Genomic DNA, 22,752 nt, shown 5'->3' on the forward strand with positions numbered 1-22,752 from the left:
TCATTGAAATCGCCACACCCAGTGATTACAGTGTCTTGTGTAATGAGAGACACAAAGTCATAAAATTGCGTAATTAGAGACACAAAGTCATAAAATACCCGGATCTGCAGGCAGAAATGAGACCCATGTGGAAGAAAGATACACAGACAGTTCCAATAGTAGTAGGTGCAACTGGTCTTATAAAAAAGAATTTACAATTATATCTAGATATGTTACTAATTCATGTAACACTGTAAGAATTGCAGAAGGAGTCATTACTGGGCACATTGTGGGTGCTCCAAAGAGCACTTTTGGCTAACGTCAAAGAGTGAAACAATACTAATTTCATGAACTTTAATTGTACTTTGACTTAGGAATGGGGTCCATTCCTATCATGGTATAATAAACCCAAAAAACTTGGAGAAATTAAAAAAGATTATATAGGAATGAGAAATGCACTACTTGGTTCCCTAAGAGAGTAGCTGATGCACAGACTAGACCACCAGATTATATTAAAGCAAATGATAGTTCAGATATTTTTAAAGACAACTTATGCAATTATTATGAGAATGATTGCTTTGGTGTATTGTCAGGCTAGAAGTGCATTATTGCCCATACCTGAAATATTAGCAAGCATTTATGTATGTATGTATGTATAAGCCTTAACATAGAAGGATAAAGCACTGACTGTGGCCCAGTCTACCCTTGTTCGAATAGCAGTTTGGGCAACTGATGAAGTAGGAGGGAGGAATTGGCATGCTCATCCTGCATGAGAGGTTGTTCGCTGATGACACTCCTTTAGGGGACACATGAACCAAAGAGGAAAGTTGCCCTTGGACATAATTGATGAGCACTGGAGGTGAGGAAAGGAGTGGGTTGGCTATATTAATAAGCCCCCCAATGGATGCAAAGATGGCCGAACCTCCAGCATGCCCTTAGGATTCATGACCAGCCCCAGAAATACTGGAATAAGTCATGGGGGGGGGCTGGAGATAAGCTGGCAGACCTGGCATGGATGTGGGGCATTGGCGGCTGGGCCAGTTAAATGATGTCCCAAAGGGGACCAAAACAACAGAATAAAAAGAGATATGAAGTGTGCAAAGTATGACCACTGTCCACAGTTTTTGTAACATTTTGAAAGAAGTTTACAAGGTTCAAGAGACAGGACCTTTCCTGTCTTTTAAGAATATAACATATTATACTGACAACTAGTTTAAATACATGAACTTCAACTTTTGCTAAAATAAAAGCTTACGGCAAAAGTTGAATAGTTTCCATTATTTCATACAGCCAGGTGTTTCATATATAAAATAATTGTTTTATACAACTAATAGAGGAAAACTAAGAAATATATTTGTCATAAAATCTCAGGGCATTTTCCATTTTTCATGTATTTTCACAGGACATAAGGAGCTATATATTAACAGTCATGCACAAAAAGGGACAGTTGGTAAGTGTAGTGATGACTTGAAGTGAGCTATTAATCTTTAGAAGCTAAGTACTATATGTTTTTTTAAAGGTAATTTGACTAGCTGTAGTATCATAGGTTCATATTTTCATAGGCTCATAGGTGTATACTAGGCTAATGGCTCTGGAGCCTTTACAAGCCTAGCCCATAGAAGTGCCCTGGCATCGTGCCACCTGAAGTTAGTTCCCAGTGCCACTATCTAGCAAAACCAGTGGACGGATCCCCGGGGTGAACTTTTTATTACCCATCCACTCATCAAGAAGCTTGAAATGTATGGGAAGTCTATTCCAGAACATGGGCAGTCTCTGGGTGAGGAACCTGTCCCTCCAGCATGTTCTGTTGATTGTGGTAATGAGGTTGAGGTTTCTGGAGTGTGTGGTGTGGAGGGATTGGGATTTCTTTAGATGTAGCATTTCTAACAGAGCTGGGCCTTGAGTCTGTCCATGTAGGACATGTGTTTAATGCCTAGGATCCTCTTTGTGAGGTACTTCTATGACCTCTCCAGCTGTTGCAGGTGTCTAGTGAGGTACATGCTAAATGAGGCATTATACTCAATGATTGGTCTAATGAGGGAAGAGTAGAGAGGGATGATGACCTCTTCCTTCCTGGAAGCAAAACCCTCGGTAATGAGATGTGCCCTATAGAAGGACTTTCTGACCGCAGTGGCAATGTGGTGGTCGAAGGAGAGGTTGCTGTCAACCTGAATCCTCAGACCTCTTATAACGCCTTCAGCATTCATTGGGCTCCCATCGATGTGGTAATTAGTGGGAACTGAGTTTTTACCAAAGGGGATGACGATGCATTTTTTGGCATTAAGCTTAAGGCCATGGTTTCAACACCAGTCACTGGTCTCAGTGAGGCCTTTCTGTAGGTTGTTGGCAACACTTTAGGAAGTTATAATGGCTCCCAGCTTGCAGTTATCTGCAAACCTGATCATCCAGAGTTTGTTTGTGTTGGCCTGGACTTCTGAGAAGTAGATGCCAAACAGGAGAGGACCCAGGATCGATCCCTGTGGGACTCCACTCATGACTGGTCGGTAGTCTGACTTGGAGTCCGCTACTTTCACACTGTGTGTTCGATCTGTGAGCCAATTTGCAACCCACCTAGTGATATATAATGGTTGATTCCTAGTTTGGTGAGTTTGTCAATAATTCCCGACTGAGGAATGGTATCAAAGGCCTTGGCCAGATCAAGGTAGGTTGTATGCACTGCCTTACCTTTATCCACAGCCCTGGTGACTGACTCAAATAAGTCAACCAGGTTGAGCAGGCATGATCTCCCTTTCACAAAGCCAAATTGCATGGGGTCTAGACTTTGGAGATTTCCTATAGCTTTGTTAATCAAGTCCATGATGATGTGCTGCATAGCTTTACATATCAGACTCATCAGGCTAATGGAACAATAATTCCCAGGGTCTGTAGTCACCCCCCCTTTATGGAGAGGGATGACTGTAGCAGTGCGCCATTCAGTACGGACAAAGCCTGAGGTGAGGCTGTGACTGAACAGGGCAAACAGAGGTGGTGCCAGTTCGCTTTGTAGTTCATGTGGAACACAGCCAGGGATATTATCAGGTTCCATGGAAGTTGTATTCTTGGCCTTGGACAATGCAGCTTTAACCTGTGCTGCAGTAATGTTGTGTGCCTGGCATTCTTCTGGTACTGTGATTGGTCCTTTAGGGGGGGAGAGAGGGGTAAAGTTGGCACTGAATCTGTCACCCAGTATGTTGGCAATATCTGTTGGCTCAGTATGGGAGGTACCATTGTGCAGTAACTCAGAGCAAATCTGGGTATTGCCATGGAGGTTCTCGATATAACTATAGAAGGATTTGTGATTGTTTTTAGTGTCTGCTGCAATTCTGCCTTCATAGCTGGCTTTAGAGGATTTGATGAGCGATCTCAAATTTTTGTTGAGGCTAATAAGGGAGTTTTTCCATTCTTGGGACTTCACCATTTTCTGCAACAGTTTCTTCCTTCTGTTGTAGAATTTATTAATGGCAGGGGACCATCAGATTGGTGTCCTTTTTTGGAGGAAAGTGTCTTGGTTCTGTTGGGGATGGCTAGCTCTATGAATTTATGTACATTTTTGTACAGTGCATTTGTGTATGATTTGTCAGTTATGAAGTTAGCCACCTCTGTTTTTAGAAGCCCAAAGTTAGCTTTGCAGAAGTTTTTCAAGGTGTTTACCTTTGCAGGGGTGTGTGGCTGAAATATGGATTTCCATGGTGATAGTATATGATCAGATCCGACCAGGGAGGGATTGACTACTGGTGTAGAGCAACAGTCACCCATGTTAGTAATAACCAGGTCAAGAATGTTGCTTCCTCTAGTAGGGGTCAGAATGAGTTGGTCCAGGGCATTAAAATTGATGAATTCCAGGAAGTGTTGGACCAGTGTATTGGTGCTTGATTAGTTTTCCCAGTTGATGGAGGGGTAGTTGAAGTCTCTTAGTATGTGAGTGTTGGTTGGACCTTAATAGATTCCAGGATGCTTAGGAATGTGGAGTGAGAGTCTAGAGACATGGTTGGGGACCTATAGCAGGCTATGACCTGGATCGCTGTCTTACCCAATGTTAGTTGTACCTGAAGTATCTCAGATGCGTTATGCTGGGTCACTAGTCTGTAGCTGTGCATATCCTTTATGAATATGGAGACACCACTGCATTTGGAGCTTTGGTCCATGTTTTGGACCCGAAAGGTGTGAATGAGTTATGGCCTGGTAGCACAGGGGTGCTTTCTGCTGCTTTAAACCAGGTCTCCTTTACAGCAGAAATGTCAGTGTTCTCCATTTTGAGGAGTGCTTTGAGTGAGTGCATCTTGAGATTAAGCCTTCTAGCGTTGAGCAGCATGACCCTGATATTGCATTTATTTATAACTGTTTTGGTGATAATTTGGTCTTTGGAACACTGCCTAAAAAGGGCACTATAGGGGTGGCAACAGCACTGGCCACTACCCAGAATCCCAGGGGTGACAGATGCAGGCCATCTCTGGCAAAGCATTGAGGTCTGTCAGTCATATCATCCCAAGCAGCCAGATACTGAATGACACCAGAAACTTAGACAATTCTTGAAGTCAATCTTTTTTCTTTGTACTGGAGTATCATTCTGGGTGATGGTAGGATATTGCTCAGGGCTAGGGTCATACCTGCCTCGGCCACATAATTTGAGAGCTGCATCATGTCTCTTTTCATGTAGTCCAATGAGGTGTGTCTCAGGTCATTCACACCCACATGGACAATGACAGAGTCATACTTGTACTTGTACTTGTTATGGAGTGACCTGAGTGCATGTGTTATGTGTCAGATTCTTGCACTCGATAGACAGCATACTGTTGCCTTCTCCTTATTCAACCTAGTGAGTGGGACATATGTGTGGCTCACTATTGTGTCACCTATGATTAATGTATTGGGCAAGGTGTTTAGCCTTAGTGGCTTAGGTTGAGGGGCACACTGTGGAGGTGAGCTATGTGTACTGTGTTTTGTGGTGTTTTGTGGTGGTTGAGTGTGTTTCTGTCTTGGAGGTCTCTGCTGTTTGGGTAAATTTCTATTGAGAGCCTCAGCGAAGGTGGGTGCGAGTTTGTGTTTTTATGTGAAAGCTGTGATGGCGGGTGTTCTGGAGGGCTATGTGTTCCATGTGTTGTGGTGCAGATGTTGACCTTCTCCTCTTGACTAGCTAGTCCGGTCTTGGTTGGAGAGTGCATAGCTTCCAAATGGGTGATATAAGTGCATCTCTCACAAGTCTGAGTGTTGGGAGGTAAGAGCAGAAGGTTGTCTGTGTACATGAGGCAGTTGCTACACTGCCTTAAAATGCCCAAGTGCACCAGGTTAATAGTAGAAAGCACAGGGTACTGCCCTTTAATTATGCCAGGAGGGGTGGTCATAACTACTAAGTGCTGGAGCCATTTCCATGAAGAATGACTAGTGCTGATGGCACTTAGGTGTGCTACAATAATTGCTACAAAAACCTGCTGAAGTGCAAAGCAATTAGGCTATCTGAAGTGCAAGAGAGAAAGAACTGGCAACATCTAATGGAAAAACTGAAGACCAGACTTTCTGGCACCAGTAATAATTTACCATCGCTCAGCGCCGCTGTGCGGAGCTTAAACAAGCGCAGACCCATGCAAAAGCGGACTTTTAAATCAGAAAGTTGAAGGGAGTGGAAAAACTACCTAAACGGCCAATAAACTATAATTTCCGGGCCAGAAACCACTCCTCTTATGGTAGATAGGCTACCTAGTGCTTACCACTCCCACTGCTAAGCTAGAAGACTTCCCTCCAACACAGACTTGGGGGGGTTCAGAAGCTTACAAACAGTCCTGGATACAGCAAATCTGTATCTGGACTAGACTAGTTACAGGAAAGGTGGGAAACAAGCTTAGAACTTTTTTTTTTTGTTGTTACAGAAAAGCATCTAAAACAGCAGTAAAAACAGATAAAAGATAACATGAAAGAGCACATTTTTTAAGATACAGAATTTGATCTATTTTGGATGGAAATGAGAGCAAAGATTGAGAAGTGTAGTACAGTACCATGACATAAGAGTATTGAATATTACTAGCTGGAGGCACACAGTGGGCATGTTATATAAACTATAATTTCCGGGCCAGAAACCACTGATATACTATTTACAAATGTATATAAAAAACAGTGGAGGTCCAAACGTGAAGTCATTGGGAACTCCAAGTTTGAGTATTTGTTGTGGAAATTAGATATTATAATACTTTTTGACAATTAGGGTATATTTGGCAAGGTAGCTGGTGAAAAAGCTCAGGATTTGGGATGGCATGATAACCTAGAAATACATAATATAGTTTGGAATTTAAAACCTGCATCATGCTGAATAAATCTTTTAAGTATTTCCCATTTTCTGTTTCTTAAATGTTCATTTTGTTTTACTAATATTAAATGTGTTCAAATGCAAAGTGCAATGCATACTGCACCCTTAGGATTGCAGGCACAAAATGAATTCCTAAAAAAGTTTCCACCATTACAAGATGTTCATTGCATAGAAAAAAGAAATATTTTCATAGAAATCTAATTTGGTAATATCTCTTCTGAGCTACAGGCTTTCCTGTGGAGAAACTTCACAGAATTAACCTGATATATATCTACAGTTATATCTATATCTATCTAACTATATATCTATTTATATATATATATATATATATATATATATATATATATATATATATATATATATATATATATATATGTATATATATATATATATATATATATATATATATATATATATATATATATATATGTGTATATATATCTGTTATATATAAGTGTGTTTTTATATTTTATAATATATTTTTATATTATATTCTGTTTCTATATATATTTTTTTAGTTATTAAGTTTAGATTAATTTTTTTTTGTTTTTCTTTATTTTCAATTTTTATTTTTTGTTTTTAGATATTTTTTTATTTTTTAAACAATTTTTACAATTAATTTTTAATAAAAAATCAATTTATGTAAAAAACTAAACAAACACCTTAGTAAACGGTAAAAATTTCTAACAAGCTATTAAATAAACCTATATAAAGATAATAACATAAACATTAACATAACTACATAATAACCATACATAACTATAAATACATCCACAACAAGACTCAAAGATTATCACTTCACTTCTCTTACCAGCTCTATTTTTACTTATCTATCATTTGACTATTAACTATTTCTCTGAAAGCCCAGACTTATAGCTTTTTCAGTATTATTATTATTCTATTACAGTAATTAATTCCAGATACAATTATTGAAATTAATTGATAGCACTTAATTGCTATATCAATTAGAAGCACCACCTTATAATATTAGCTGCTGATTAGGCATTACATTATTAGCCTGTTACACTTAATGACTATAATAATAAACTGGATGGAACACTCACTGAACAGCTATTAAAATAAACTATATTGCTAAGTTGAAGAAGTATTCATTGATCAATACCTGTAAGTCTGGCATTTTAGAAGTTTCCTGTTGGTTCTGGAAATTTAAAAGTTTCTGAAGAGAGTATTGACTGTCAAAGAACTGGTGGTGTCATTTAAACCCAATGTCAATGTTTAGTGCGGTTAGGAGATGACCAATGTGTCAGTTGTTTAGAGACAGAAATCTGTCAAGTTCTGAAACATAATGCAAAATTTGTTGCAAGTGAAACTGAAAAGAATGAATGACAAGTTTTGTTGCATGACAACAAGTTTAAGGAGAATCTTTCCAAAAGCAAGTGAGTTGAAGTGGACAAAGGCCAAATGAAATAAATTGGTAGTACCTTACAGAACTTGATTGCAAATGGAAAAAAACCTACTACAAACAAAAACAGGAAAATAAAGTACCAGCAAGAAAAGAAAAAGCAACTAAACTCACCCCAAAAACAAAAAAAAAAAAAAAAGAAAATTAAAATCACTGAAAAAACTAACAACCAAAAAAAAAAAGAGAAAACTGAATTGATGAAAAAATTAGAATCTACTTCATCTTTTAAAAGGCAGAACAAAAAGGACTTTATCAGAATAGCAGACAATTATAAAATGTATTTGTCATGTTTTTGTTAATGTATTTGTATTGTTAGTGTTAGTTTTTAGTATTGTAATGTTACACTTGTGTTAGTGTGATAAGCTTGTTTGTTGTACTTGTGCTTTTTTGTTTATTGTAAACAATATTTTTTTCTTGTCAGCATTCAAATGGGGCAGCTTATTTAGCAGCAAAAAAGTGAAAGTTGGTATTTAGAAAAAAAATCAAAGCAGAATTGTTTTTTTTAAATTGTTTTTTTCAGTTTGTTTTTTTAAATTTTAATTTGAAGAGTATTTGTCTAATTATTTTTTTAACTTTTTTTTTTAATAAGGTGATTTAGCTTTTCTAGCTTAAATTTGTTTCCAGGACACTTTCAGGAATTATAAATGTTTTTCTAAAAAGGATTGGGACAAGAATTTCATTTTAATCTTTTTTTCTACAAGGCAATATAATAATCCTTCTTTAGGATTTTTGGATTCTTATTTTTCATATGTGTGTGTATTGTTTCATTGTCTGATTGTTTTGTTTCAATTCTGTTGGATGGTATTAATGTTGTATTAATGTTGTATTACATGTTAAATTGTTACAATGTTTATTTGAGATATTAATTTATTTAATCATTTTAGATATTCTGTATCAGTTTTAGATTTACTAGATTAGTACTGTCAACATTAATGTATTTGACATTAATTACTTAAAGAATTTCAGCTAAGTTGTCTGCATTTATTTGCTCTGTAATTGGACAGTGTAGATTGGGGAGTTATAAAACCGTATACAGAATAGTAGTTAGGGGTGATTAAAAAATTAAAAAAAGTTAAAATAAGTGAAAAAAGTAAAAAAAAATAACTTTAAAAAAAAAACAAAACAGCAAATTGGCAGTATTTAATACAAATTTTAACAGTATTATCATATATTTTTAGGATACAGATTATATTATGAGGATTCCAACATAAACAAACATAGCAACTTACAACCAAACCACAAATCTCAGCAGCGCCCAACCTGTTGTTCTCTATGTTTACACCCCCAATCAACCTTCCAACCTTATCCCATTTTTCCCAAAAATATTTTATCCTTTTCCAAAATATAATAACCTTTTCTTCAAAAGTAATGTAATAAGGTTTTTGTAAGTATGTATGTAAGTGTATAAAAAGTTGAAAAGAAAACAAAAAAATAAAAAGAAAAAAAAAAAATGTACAAAAAAAGAAGGCACATACATTTTGTTAAGCCATTAGTAAGCAAGTAAACTCAAATACATTCTCTTAGTAAAACATCTACACAAGGTGCCTCTAACTGCTGCAGAGACCATGTAGCAGAGCAGACCACCCTCAAAACAAATGCTCAATCATCAGGCTTTTAGAAAGACAGACAGATGCACAAGAGTGGGGTTTTTACCCTAGCCTGGCTGGCACCCTTCTGACAGGGAAGGATAAAACAGAGGCAGTACTAAGTCATCTGAAATTCTTGTAGAAAAAAAAGGGAGTCCAAAGGTAAGCAACTTGATTGATATAGCCACCATGACACTCTGTGTATGCTGAATTTATTTTGTACAAATTCAGATCTGCTGGCTTTATTGTGTCAGAACAACATACATGCAGACAAGATCAAAACAAAAAAAAAAAAAGATGGGAAAAAAAAAAAAAAAAACAGTTCTACATTCATTCCTTTCCATTTCCATCCAAAAAAATAAAAAAATGCAACTATGTATGTTATGTGTTATGACATCCAACCAGTCCATGTGTGAAACACATAAAAAAGTAAGTGAATTCTTGAAGAACAGTAGTAGATACAAAAATGTAGATTCTGTTGTCAATGTAATACAGTTTGTAAGAGGCATTGTAAATGTAGTAAGTTAAATTAATTTAAAAAAGTATAATATGAAGCATTAAAAAATTTAAAAAATAGAAGCAAATTACAAATTAAATTATAAGTTAAATTTACATTTAAATAAATAATACATATTTATTTATTTATTTTTATTTATTTATTTATTTTTTTGTTTAAATAAAAAATTATTAATAATCATGCTTTTTGTCAATGTTCTGTCTTGAGAAAAAAAAATACAAAAAATTTAAAAAATATAAAAATATGCAAAAAAACACAAAAAATGAAAAGTATGCAAATAAACACACACTACTTTACTTAAATAAACAAATAAAATAATAAATTTAATTATAATGAATAAATAGGGCAGACAAAACTGTATGTCTGGTACCTTCTTTAAAATAGACTTACTCAAAAAAATCATCTGCTTTTTATTTCATTTAAAATGTTTTAAAATGTCAATTATCTCTCTTTTCTCTTCTTTCATTTCCTTACCATATCCTTAATCATGCTTACAGCTTACAGAAATAGAAAAAAATGAATTTGGAAAATAAATTAAACCTGCTATGCACACATGGAAGATGAACATACATATAAACCATGTCCTTCTGGGCAATACAATGTTTTCTTCCTCTGGCACATTTTGTTCTTTACTTCAACATCCAATGTGTATGAACATGAAGTGATATTAAAGACTGCCATACATTACCTGTTTCACACATAATTCATTCCTGATATGAATTATTGGTTTTGGTTTACATGGAAAAATGTTCATTGCCTCACCAATATAACAAGAGACATTTTAAAACCACAAGCAATGACCAGTCCATAGCAGGAAAAGCAAGCAATCCATCACATGTTCACACACTTTATTACTAATTGAATTCATGATGTCATATTGTTAGTTTTGACCATATGTTGTTGACATGAAATCTTCTGACCCTATCTGTAGATGAAGTTAGCAAGGGTATAAACTGATTTGCTTTCAAGGGTCATAAACTGACTTATGATTTCAAGTACACCAGTGGCGTGACACTACTGGAACAGTGGGCTGCTTTTGAGCTATTTATAGGGAGTGCAAATGATAATATTATCACAGGAGTAAGCTAGAGAGCTCATATGTGTTTTGTATAATTTACAGTGTTTAACACCAACCTGCTTCTTCTGTTCTTGCTTTTCCCGATGAAGAACTAGGCTCACCAACTCCAATCTTGTTGCTAGCTACTATTCGGAACTCATAATCCACCCAGGGGTTTAAGTCCACAACTGTAGCAGTTAATGTCCTTCCATTAATTACCTCAGGGACTATTAAAACAAAACAGAAGATATTATACAATGTAAAATAACAATACGTCTTTTTTGATAGTGTGACCAAAGTATTTATCTGAGTCAGTTTTATACTGGTGCATTCTAGCTGTAGTGTACCTCCTTTAAGTTTAACTTATTATCTTTCTTACCTAGCTTCAAATTTGTGAAAAAAAGTAAATAAATTAATTCAAGGAGAGACTTCATTAATATAATCATTTATACTACCATATGTAGTTCAGGATTATGGAGTACTGAAGCCTATCTCAACAAGGTAAAAGGTGTAAGGCAAGGAAAATCCTGTATTACCTAGAATTGTGCCCTCTGTAGGACACAGAGACACAGACAGATAGTCAGACAGGCACACATATATGTGCACAAACGTACATCCAGGAAAATTAGAACATACCAGTTCACCTACTCAGATATATTTCAGGTGACTCCCAGGAAATAACAAACAAAAAAAAAAAAAAACAAGTAGACATGGAAATTCCACTCAGAAAGTACTCTGGGTGTATGTCATGGAGTAAACCTTTTTAGAAGCAGTGGGATTAAACATCTCATGGAAGTTGAAGCAGATCTGCAGTACCTGTATTTTTACTGACACAAATGCAGTTATTTCATAGAGTCAGATGTGAATAAATACATAGGGCGAGGAGAGGAAATACCTGTGCTTTCAAGAGCTTATCTGTTCAGCCATAGACAATTGTATTCATTAAGTAAAACTCATTCAGATAAAATTACTAGCAATTCTCTCAATGCAAGGCAACATAGCCAAAAAACTGTAAGCTTTGGACCCAGAAACTGACTTTCTTCTTTGCTGCAAGTGAGACAGTGAAGAAGCACGATAATATACAATATGACACATTTCTGAGTGCTGCTGCAGAAAAAGGCTTTAAAAGTATTTAATACATCCTGTATTCTTGAAGATGAGAAAGACAAAATACCACTAGTTAGAATGACATTTAGGAATTATTAAGAGCTGTGTATGTAATTTTATTGTATTTGCTACGTATTCCTTAACAGGGCTTGAGGTCCTGCAGAGACTACAAATGTTTATTTTATTGAAATAAAGATTGTGAATTTGGAAATAAAAGACAGAATAGTCTAAGAGAAACAGAAATAGTACTGGCTTTATCAAAAGTTATGCATATATGCAGAACAAGTGAAATATTAATCAAATTATAATGCTCACTAATAAAATGTAGGTGGATAAAATAAATGTCAGTCAAAAGGCAAACAATGAGAAATAAAACAAGAGTGTGTTGTGAAAGTAATGGCAAAGAGGGAGCCATGAGGTTAACAGGAAGTGTTGTGTACATTTCAAAAAGTGTTTACCTAGGGAGGCTACAAGCATAATCGGAAGCATAATCCTGCATTTAATACATTTTGTAGTACATACACACGAAAGAATAATTTTGTAAAGATGATTAAACAGGAAAGATGAATGGGTTCACAAATGTCCTTGCTATGAAAACAAGATGTTTGTCAGTACTTTTATACTGTAAGGAACCGGTTAAGTCAAATCTAGAAATGCATCAAATGGATAAGAGTGCATGCCAGACCACTGGCAAGAAATGTTGAGCATCAATAATGAAATATAGAATCTAAATTTGAAATCATATACTGACTGCAGTATTTTGCCTGAAAATATGTTTTAAATCATTAGCGCTAAACAAAAAAGAGTTATGCATTTATTGTTAATACATTTAAGACACAACATAAAGCTGATGAGTCAAATGTCACTGACACAGGAATATGAAAATGAAGTGCAATACCCTGTTCTAAATCATAGCATTTATAGCAAACAATTTTTTTAATACTTTGGGTTGAATGTAGGAATGGTAAACAGACTTACAGTGTGAGAGCAAATAGTAAATGTGCACAGTAATAGCCTTGTCATTGCAGAGGCAACTAAAATACTGTGGAAAACCATAGCAGTGACATCTTTCATGACTTTGCTGATGTAATTACATTATTAAGGAGTTCATCAGCAGACTATATTATACAAATAAATTTGAACTTTCTGCCAGTGATACCTGTTTCAAAGGGAAGTACCAGTAGTTCGCACAATAAGAAATAATCATGACTTAGAATAAATGGAAAGTTTATCTGTCATTAATAATTAATCAGATCACGGAACTTTGTGAATAGCATGATATCAGAAATGTTATGATTAAGTCAATGGTAAAGAACAGCAGCCAGAATCTGCAAATATGCACATACAAACTGTATTAAGAAGGTATTGTACAAGGCAAGATTGAAATCGCAGATGATGTTACTTAACTTACAAAAGTGGGATCTCAAAATACAATAAAAACATAATCATCAGCCCCCTTTTTCCCATTTTTTCTACATGGGGTTGGGGTATTATGTTAACTGTCACCAGCTCTCTCGATTCAATGCCACACACCTGCCTTATTCAACACTCATGCCTGACTGTCGTAAATCGTCTTTCACACAATCCATCTGTCTCTTTGCTGGACATCCTCACTTCCTCTTACCTTCTTCCCGTCTGTCCCAAAACTTCCTCACCAGATTGTCTTCTGCTTTTCTGCGCATGTCCAAAACCACTGTAGTCTGTTCTCTTTGATCTTTTCTGCAATTGGAGCTACATTAGCTTCTGCTCTTATGTCCTCATTTCTTCATCTGTCCCAGGGTGTGCATCCCACCACCCTTCTCAGACACTTCATTTCCATCAGCTCTAGCTTCTTCAACTGTTCTGCCTTTACTTCCCAGGTTTCTGTACCATACAGAAGTACTGGTCACACTACTGTCTTGTACATCTTACTTTTCAACTTTTTTGCCATTCTTCAGTCATAGAATACACCTGACACTCTACACCAGTTGGCTGCAGCCCCTCTAATTCTAGCTTTGACCTCTTCATTCAGACTTCCCTTCTCCTCGACCAGCCCTCCCAGATACTTGAAGCTATTTACCTGTTTCAGTGTCTTCCTTTCTATCTCTGTTCCTAGCTTATTCTGATTTCCATAATACAGACAACAAAGAATCACAGATATTCTGGATGCAGCATACTTCTCAAAAAAGAAAGTAATATTGTGAAAAGAAGATTTTAAAATTCTTTCAGCAATCTTATCATTGAGAGAGGAAAAGGCAAAACAATTCCAGATTAGCACTGACCACAAACAATGGTATAAACACGCAGTTACTAAAAAATGTTATTGTAAGTAGATGGCTTGAGAGCAATCATGAGTGAATAATGAAATTCAGTCTTTGTCTTTCATGGAATAATTAAGCAGTGTACAAAGCTTAACAAAACAGTAGATTACGCTCAGATAAAAAAGCAAACACTTAAAAGGATATGTCAATCACATCTAGAAATAGTTACGTGCAAATAATGTTCAAACAGACAAAATCAAAAATGCTAAATCAAACAGATCGTGTAGTGCAGAGCTATGGCATCTGCAATTCATACCTAAAGTACAATTCAGAATAAAGGAAATTGCTTTGAAGTACTCCACTGTCATTCTGTTAGGGAAGAGTAACTTCATCCATGGAAATGAGTGGTTGTAGATGGTTTTAATTAAAAAGGAACCATGCAGCTTGACATTGTAGACTGTTATTCCAATTAAACAATATAATCAACCTAACTGATTCAAGTACAATTGTTACCAGTGCAATAAGTTGTAGATTCTCAAGACAAGCGATAATTGATGTCATATCTGACAGCAGGTCACATTACTAAAATCAGGAAATCCAAAGATGTGTATAGGAGTACGATGTCAAACATACAATGGGTAACCATCTGAAGTGTTGGGGCCTGCTACAGATAGTCCCAAAACATGAAGACTGAGACTTATATGTACTATGTCCCAGGTGGGCACTTTTCAGAATATTTTCATTTCTATGAGGTATGGTGATCTCAGACTTGATGTATGTAATTTTGTGGTGTGTGGGTGGCTTATTCCCACATCGGAGAGTGCAGAGAGATTTGCATCCCTGCAAAAAAAAAAGTTTTAAGGAGAAAAGTTATCTTTGGGATTCACTCTTTTTCTGGGTTTTTGGTCTTCCTTTTTTTAGGCTTGTCAGTGCTCAGCATTTCAAGTGCTGACATCTCAATATGGAGCCCATACAATGGCAAGTCTGAAAACTAATGGAAAAGAGAATAAAACCGTCCTAACAATGAAAAAATCATACGAGACAGAGTGGTAGACAAAGCAATAAGTAATACCATCTTGCAAATTTGCTATATAAGAACACTTCACTGCAAGGGACTTGGCCTCTCTGCATTTCAGCTGCTGAGGTTAAAAAGCAATCTTTCTCCTCAGTTAAATTACTGATATGTCTGTAAATCAATAGAAAGTAAAGGAAACACTGGAGAAAAATCAGCAGACAGTACTACTGCTGTAATAAAACTTCAGGCAACTGCAAGATTAGAAGATGAAAACAAAGTAGGAAAGCAAAAGCGATTGTAAAGATCAAAACCAGAAGCTGACACAGTTGTTCAAGTAACGTAATCTATGTTATGTGTTATCTGTGATGAAGACAAAAGCAAAACAGAAGGAATCACAAGAATGTGTATCAAATACCTCAAAGTTCAATAAACAAAAGCAGCCAGAATTATCAGAATGACTACAGTTACAGGAAACTAGAAGCTATGAGGACTGTGGTAGACAAGATTTAGAGAGTAAGACAATGCTATGGGGACATTGAAAAGTTATCCAGTAGCTAGAGTTCTTTCATGAGATAGGTTTCAGGCACAGAAAGCTCCATGGAGTCAAGCACAGAGGTTGTCACAGATAATGCTACCATGCTTAGAAAAGATGAGAAAAGAATGCAATGAGATTCACAAGCTTGTGAATTGCAGATTCTTACCACATAAGTAGCAGCTGGTGAGATGATAGCCCAATTGGATAAGATTAATCTATGTATTGACTGAATGCCAAGAAAGTATTCCTTTGGTGTTTGAATAATGTATGTCAAACTGTCTGTACTGCAGCAGTTTTATGTGTACTATATTGAACATGGAACTGAGGATGGTTAAGACCTTCAGCAAAGGATAGGGGAATGGAATGGAAAACTGAAGACACATGGAATGAAACTGAGTACATATAAGACAGTTGTAATGGTGGCAAATGGGGGAAATCAGAACTTGAGAATGAAGATAAAAAGAAAAATAGTGGAAGACGTTAAAAGCTTTAAGTATCTGAGAGGTGTGATTGAGGAACAGGGGAGTCTGAATGAAAAAGTCAAAGGTAGAATTACAGGGGCTGCAGACAAATGGCACAGAAATTAGAGATAGTGTATAACACAGGAATGCCAAAGAAGATGAGAATTAAGGTGTACAAGCCAGTGGTCTGACCAATACTAATGTATGGCACAGAGACCTAAGCAGTAAAGGCAAAGCAGTTGAGAAAACTAGAGGTGATGGAAATGAAGTGCCTAAGATGGTGGTAGGATGTGCACTGTGAGACAGATGAAGAAATGAGGACATTGAAGCAGAAGTCATAGTTGATCAAATTGCAGTTAAGGTCAAAGAGAACAGATTACAATGGTTCTTGCACATGTGCAGAAAAGCATAAGACAATCTGGTTAAGAAGATTTGAAACAGACAGGAAGATGTCAAGAACAAAGTAGGGTATCCAGAAATGAGGTGGATGGACTGTGTGAGAGCAGACCTGTGACAGTCAGGCATGACTGTCAGAGAAGTAAGGAGAGTGGCATTGAATTGAGAAAGAGGGCAGGAGTTGACATGTCACCCTGACCCCATGCAGAAGAAAAATGGGTTTGATGGTGATAATGATGACTAAGGAAAGCAATCCAACTGTCAGATATCAAAGATGAGCAGACTGGCAATGATTTTCTCCTCAGCTTACATGTTTGGAAAGGCAGAAAATGTGGAGTCTGTTAATACTGTACTTTCTTGATCTTGTATTTAGCAATCCACTAAAATGTTCTGTTCACATCTTAAGCATTTCTAAAATAGCATGTTATGTCTGGCACATTCAGAGGCTTAATAAAGGTCAGCAATGAAAGTTTCTGCTAAAATCCTCCTCCCATGCTACTACAAATATAAGCAAGGAGGGCATACCTATGAAAGCGTTTGGTCAGGTCAAAGCCTTTACAGTTCACTGCATAAGTGACAAAGTTGGGATAAACGTTCAGTTTTCAATGATTATGAGAAAGGTAGAAAAGGGAGGCAGGCCTGTAACTGACTGTAGCAGTATGTGTTCTATGCTTTATAAGGATGATGTATGTGGCTCCATTCCAGGAATGTGGAAAGGAATAACTGAAAAGGAAGAACTTCAGCATGCATTATCAGCAAAGTGACAATGAAGATAAACAGGCTCAATGAAAAAGGGGAAAAAGCCAACTGAACCTGGCCAGACATGGGTTAAGATTTTTATTAAGAGGTTTATTGTTTTGATACTAAGTCACCTTGTCAAATAAAATAGATATACTGAAGGAGAAGCACAATCACAGAGTGGAACTGATAATTTAAACAGAATTCTTTAACTTCAAGGTCTTTTCAGTATATAATTATTACAGCACAGATTTCTTGTGATTAAGTGAAATAGCAATCCTATTTCATTTTTTTGTGTGTATCTCTTTCCAGGTATTATGTAAGTATGTGAAACAAGTTTGAACTGTTTCGGAGTTGCACAATACATAGTTTCATTCTGCTATGTTACGTTTCTATGGTGGAGCAATCTAGAAAAATATGTCCCTGACTGCTCTAGTTCACTTTGCAAAGAACTTTCCATAAATGTAAATATTTAGAGTGCTCTAGTGAAGTACTGGACTCAAACTAAGCAAACAGTTCAGACCTACGAGTAATGGATAGCTCAGAAAAGGCAGTGGGATGGTCATAGTTTTTGAAGAAAGCTGTAACACAGTAGCAGGTAAATTCATGTGCTGTTAGCATTTACAGTAAAATTTGTTAAAGTTATTGAGATCTAAGGCTTTGCCAGTTCAGAACACAGGAACTAGGGACTCTGTTTCATTCCCTATATGTGTGTTCTCTGGGTCAGCCATATGTGTTTTGCTCCACTAGGTGCTGTGAGACATAATGCTATCTTTCAGCACTGTGACCCTACAATACCGAGTCAGCTACACTACAGCCAGGAGGTCTTTGTCAAGTGTGTATTCCTTTAACAAGACCTACACATGTATTCCAATCATTTTATCAAAAAAGTAAAAAGCACTGCTGTTGTTTAATGAATGATACAAAAAAGGTACTAATCCAGCCAAGATATCTTGATAGAATGGTAATCACGAAAGTATGACTTAAACAAAAATAAATACCTGTGGATGACTACTCCTTAGGAACCTGTATACCTGTGTGGAAAGGCAGGGAAAATAAATAACTGCAAGCCCAGGACTGATTCAGGGATGGATAAATGTACCTCAACTTTAAATGCAGATCCAGATTTGAAAAAAAAAAATCCAGGGCTCAAGAAAACAAACACATATAAACAAATCATGAGGCAATAGTCACTAAATGGTCATAAAAGAATTATAGACTGCAAAAAAATAGTCTGCAAAGTATTTTCAAGCAATTATGTACTGTAATCCTTGGTACACATACTTGTACTTTAGCAGTGACAAACAAAGCATATTCTTATGTTAAAGTGAAAATGTAAATCACAGAAAATATAAAACTATATCTTACAGCTTCTATGCTTTTCTCTAATAGGATGTATACTATCATCTGTGAAATGTATTTTACTAGATATAATATTAAATTTCATCAGAAAATAAACAATCAACACAAATTTACAAATAGTACCTGTTGCAACAGCTTGCCAGCCAACTGAAAATGGAGTTCTTGCCTGAACCACATAATTTGTTACTGGACTATGGTTATCACTTCCTGGCTGCCATGAGAGCTGGGCTGTAGTTTCTGTGATTTCATCCACTCTAACGCTCCTTGGAGGACCAGGTGGGCCTAACTCAATCATGAAATAAGCACAAAAGAAATTATTTAATGTGTGGTTAACTATTATTAACAGTTTAGCCAATTTTCACAGCTAGTTACCATAAAGCAATATTTAACTTCAACACAACATTAAATTTTCTGAGTTACTTTCTAGAGTGTGGAAATTACACTGATGACTTGACTTGGTATGTTTTTAATGGGTCTATATTAAAACAGTGAAACCTCACTTACGCGAATACCTAAACGCCGACACATAAATAGCAAACTGTGAAAACACAGAATGTCCTGAAGCGCGATATTCAAAATATCGAATTGTCATAGTTGGCCCTTATCCGGTATAGCTCCCTAACGTAAATGTGCAATAGTTACGGACCTTAGAGTTAGGGTGCGGGTTAAGGTAAATGCATACACAGTAATACCTGCGACCTTTACTTTTGAGTTAGAAGTAGGGTTATGTTAAGTGTATGTATAGCAATATAGTTGTATAGCTGAATGTATACATAAATTATACTTTTCCCATAGTTGGGTGTTGTTATAGTTAGATACATTTGTGTGCAGTGAATGTCTGATTAGGATATGGGATATATGGGTGAAGTGTAGATATGGGGAAGTGTGGATTATTTATTTTGTTTGGGTGTGTAGTACATAGCGGGTGGTGGGGTTTGGCCAACTATGGCAATTTGATATTTCGAATTTCACTCTTCAGGACGTTCGGTGTTTTCGCAGTTCACTAATTATGTGTTGGCATTTAGGTATTCACGTAAGCGAGGTTTCTGTATTTTAATATAGACCCATTTTTAATATATTCCATATCAAATCACAGTGCAAAAAGTCATAAGTCATCTATGCTTTTTTTTTTTTTTTAATTATATTTATCAGTTTATTTTTTCATTATTTTCACACCTAAAACCCATGCTACCTCTGATTGCTCCCCCAGGTCTATGCACTCCCAAACCCAGAATTCTCTATGGCTCCATTCTTGATCCACTGGATTTGACTATTCACTGGATGGACTTCCTAAATCCTTGTGAAGTCAACACTAGAAGACACTGTTATGCAACAGAAGAAAGGGATCCTGTGGGAAGTTGTCAGTTTGATGCCAGGGATCATCATATGTTGGGAGACCAGTCAGGGTCCCTAGCTGTGGGATAGACTAGTACAATTACATCAGAATGTCACTCCTGCCCCTCCTCAGATCACTTTCAAGGATTCCAGTCCCCACCAGAGTTCACTTAGAGATTTTGATCCTATGTCATTCACTCCAGGACAGGATAGCTGTCCATAGGCCACTTCATACAATTTCCCTCCAGCGAGCCTTACCAGTGGACCTAGACCATTCAGAAGGTTGGGTCACAGGTGGTGCAGATAAGATGCCTTCCCTCTGCTCTGCTGGGATGGAATAACAATGTTTCTTTCTTTCTTTCTTTCATTCTTTCTTTCTTTCTATGTACTTATTTACTTATCTGTTTAGCTACCTATTTATCTCTCTACTGATCTAGCTATCTAGATGTCTATTTATCTATCTATCTATCTATTTATGTATCTGTCTAAGTATTTACATTTGTTAATTTCTGTACACGAGTGAAAGCTACCAATCACTTACATGCATAAGTAAATGAACATTAAAAAAAATCTGCCTTCGTACTTGTATGATTGGATATCTACACCATTGCCTTTAAATTGTATTGCATTTCCATTTCTGTGATATGAGCGGCTTCTCTAACCATGCTATTTTGTTAAAATGGACTTGCACTAATTCAATTTTTTAATACCATCATTTAATTACCACTTAACACATGTACACACAAACAGTAACAGACAAGAAAACAAACCATAAAAACATTACATGTTTTCATTTACCTACATTGTATATAACACATTTTCTTTCTTTACAACTCTCATTTAGTCCAACATTACATAAACTGCTAAACATCTGCCATCCCTTAAACCTCACTCCTTCTCCTGAACATTATTTTGCAAGTATCGTTCCCACAAATTCCATTTATTTCCATACAATTTGCTTCTTTCTCTTTTTGAGGAACATATCTGCCATAAGGATTTTATGTATAAGACTGACTCAAGGAAAGATTCTTGAAGCATTCTGCTGGCTAGACTGAAACAGTGAAATAACATCTCTTCATTCTGATACTTTGACAGTCTTGTCCCACTACTTTAACATACCTTTGTTCACATTCCCCATTATTCATATCCAGGCCAGCTTATGCAATTTCTCATGTAAAATTAAGCTAAACTCATAGGTTTCCAGGAAATGTGACATATTAGAGTCCTAGCAATTTGCTCTGCCTCCACTTACATTCAATCCATAGAACTGGATCAGGTTCACATGGTCTACATTCACAGATGGCAGATTGTTTGGATAAAGTAGTCAGTCAATGGTTAATACCCAAATTGTCAGGAGTGTGCTTTTCAGAGTAAAGCATTAAAGTAGTCAATTAATGTCCAATATCTGAACAACCTGTCAGGAAAGTACAGTTGTGTAAGTAAAGTTATCATAAAAGTATTCAAACAGATCACTGTTGTGTTAGCATAAAGGTTTATGGGATGTATCCATCTAGCATAGAAAAGTATTTGGACACCTTTGCTCACCATACATCTGTTGACACAAGAGGGAGTGATGGTATAAAAGAAGGCTTATTATCACTAAAATTCAGAACATTCTTTACTCTAACAAAGAGAAGCTGTAACTATAAAATATAACATGTCCTGATATTTTAAAAATTGGGTACTTTTCCGTTAACCCCCTACCACGTCTTCGCGCTGCTGTGTTTCGGCAGCATGTTATCATTTCTGCAGGACTGACACATGTGATGTGACAACTACTCATTTTCATTAGGCAAGGTTAACTTTTAATTTTTATTTGATTTGGCAGGCAGGCAGTACTGCAGACACAAATGTCTTGTCTGGTGCTGCACGATCGCAGTGGTTTTAATGTTCAGAACAACTCCTTTCCTTTGCATGTCATGGCTGACTGAATAAACCAGGGACTGTGATGAGCATTAACAAGACCATTGATTTTTTTTACATGTATGGTACTGCAGAACAACTATGAACACTTTTTCAGAACACCTCCCATAGCTGAGAAATGCAGGCGCAAAGCGAAGTGTACTTTATAAAGGTTGCAGTTCTTGACTGGACAGCAGTACACATTAATCCGGAGACCTGGCCGACATCTTCCTCAGTACTGTGTGAAATTATATATGCTCAACATGACCCAATCCAGACATGTCCAGAACTGTACATCTTTTCACCTTTTCTCCTACTTGTACTCCCCTACATTACCCTTCTTCTACAGTGGCTGAGGATTCTCTCCTGAGTACTAGCTTCTGTCCGACGTATGCATAAAACAAATGAGCCTCCCGCGAATGGTAGGGGTTTAATGGTGGACTGCAGTTATTTCTGCAATGACCACACAGTCCTGTACACCTAACAGTACGATAGACACTTGTCAGGCAGTTGTACAGAAGTAGTTGTCACACAGAGACTTGTGTCTGGGACTGAAATACCGGTGAAATAGAGCACCGCGAAGTGGTAGGGGTTTAACGGAGAAGTAACAAAAATTGTAATGTCATAGCAGAAACAAGGGATGGGAAATGCATCCCAATCAAGGAAAAGTAGCTAATGAATATTTATGGAAACAAAAATAAGGAATAGGAATGGAGAATGTGACTCTGGAAATTATATATTTTGTTGAAGTTAAATATAACTTTATGGCAATAGTGACTGTACTATGTGCTGTGTTCGTCA

The 22,752-nt window shown here is 36.4% G+C and overlaps 1 protein-coding gene across 1 annotated transcript in view; it reads right to left on the reverse strand.

The window, feature by feature from the left end:
* LOC122807067 (contactin-3-like) overlaps window positions 1–22,752 on the reverse strand; it is a 2,190,808-nt gene that overhangs the window by 120,097 nt on the left and 2,047,959 nt on the right. The window contains exons 15-16 of the mRNA XM_044077995.1: window positions 18,838–18,996; window positions 10,938–11,087 (exon numbers count right to left, since the gene is read on the reverse strand). Of these exons, the coding sequence (XP_043933930.1) occupies window positions 10,938–11,087; window positions 18,838–18,996 (309 nt within the window). The remainder of the gene's footprint in view (window positions 1–10,937; window positions 11,088–18,837; window positions 18,997–22,752) is intronic.

This window comes from Protopterus annectens, chromosome 7.part0 (assembly GCF_019279795.1).
Source record: "Protopterus annectens isolate FY-2018-M chromosome 7.part0, PAN1.0, whole genome shotgun sequence".
In the NCBI taxonomy this organism is placed as follows: domain Eukaryota; kingdom Metazoa; phylum Chordata; order Ceratodontiformes; family Protopteridae; genus Protopterus; species Protopterus annectens.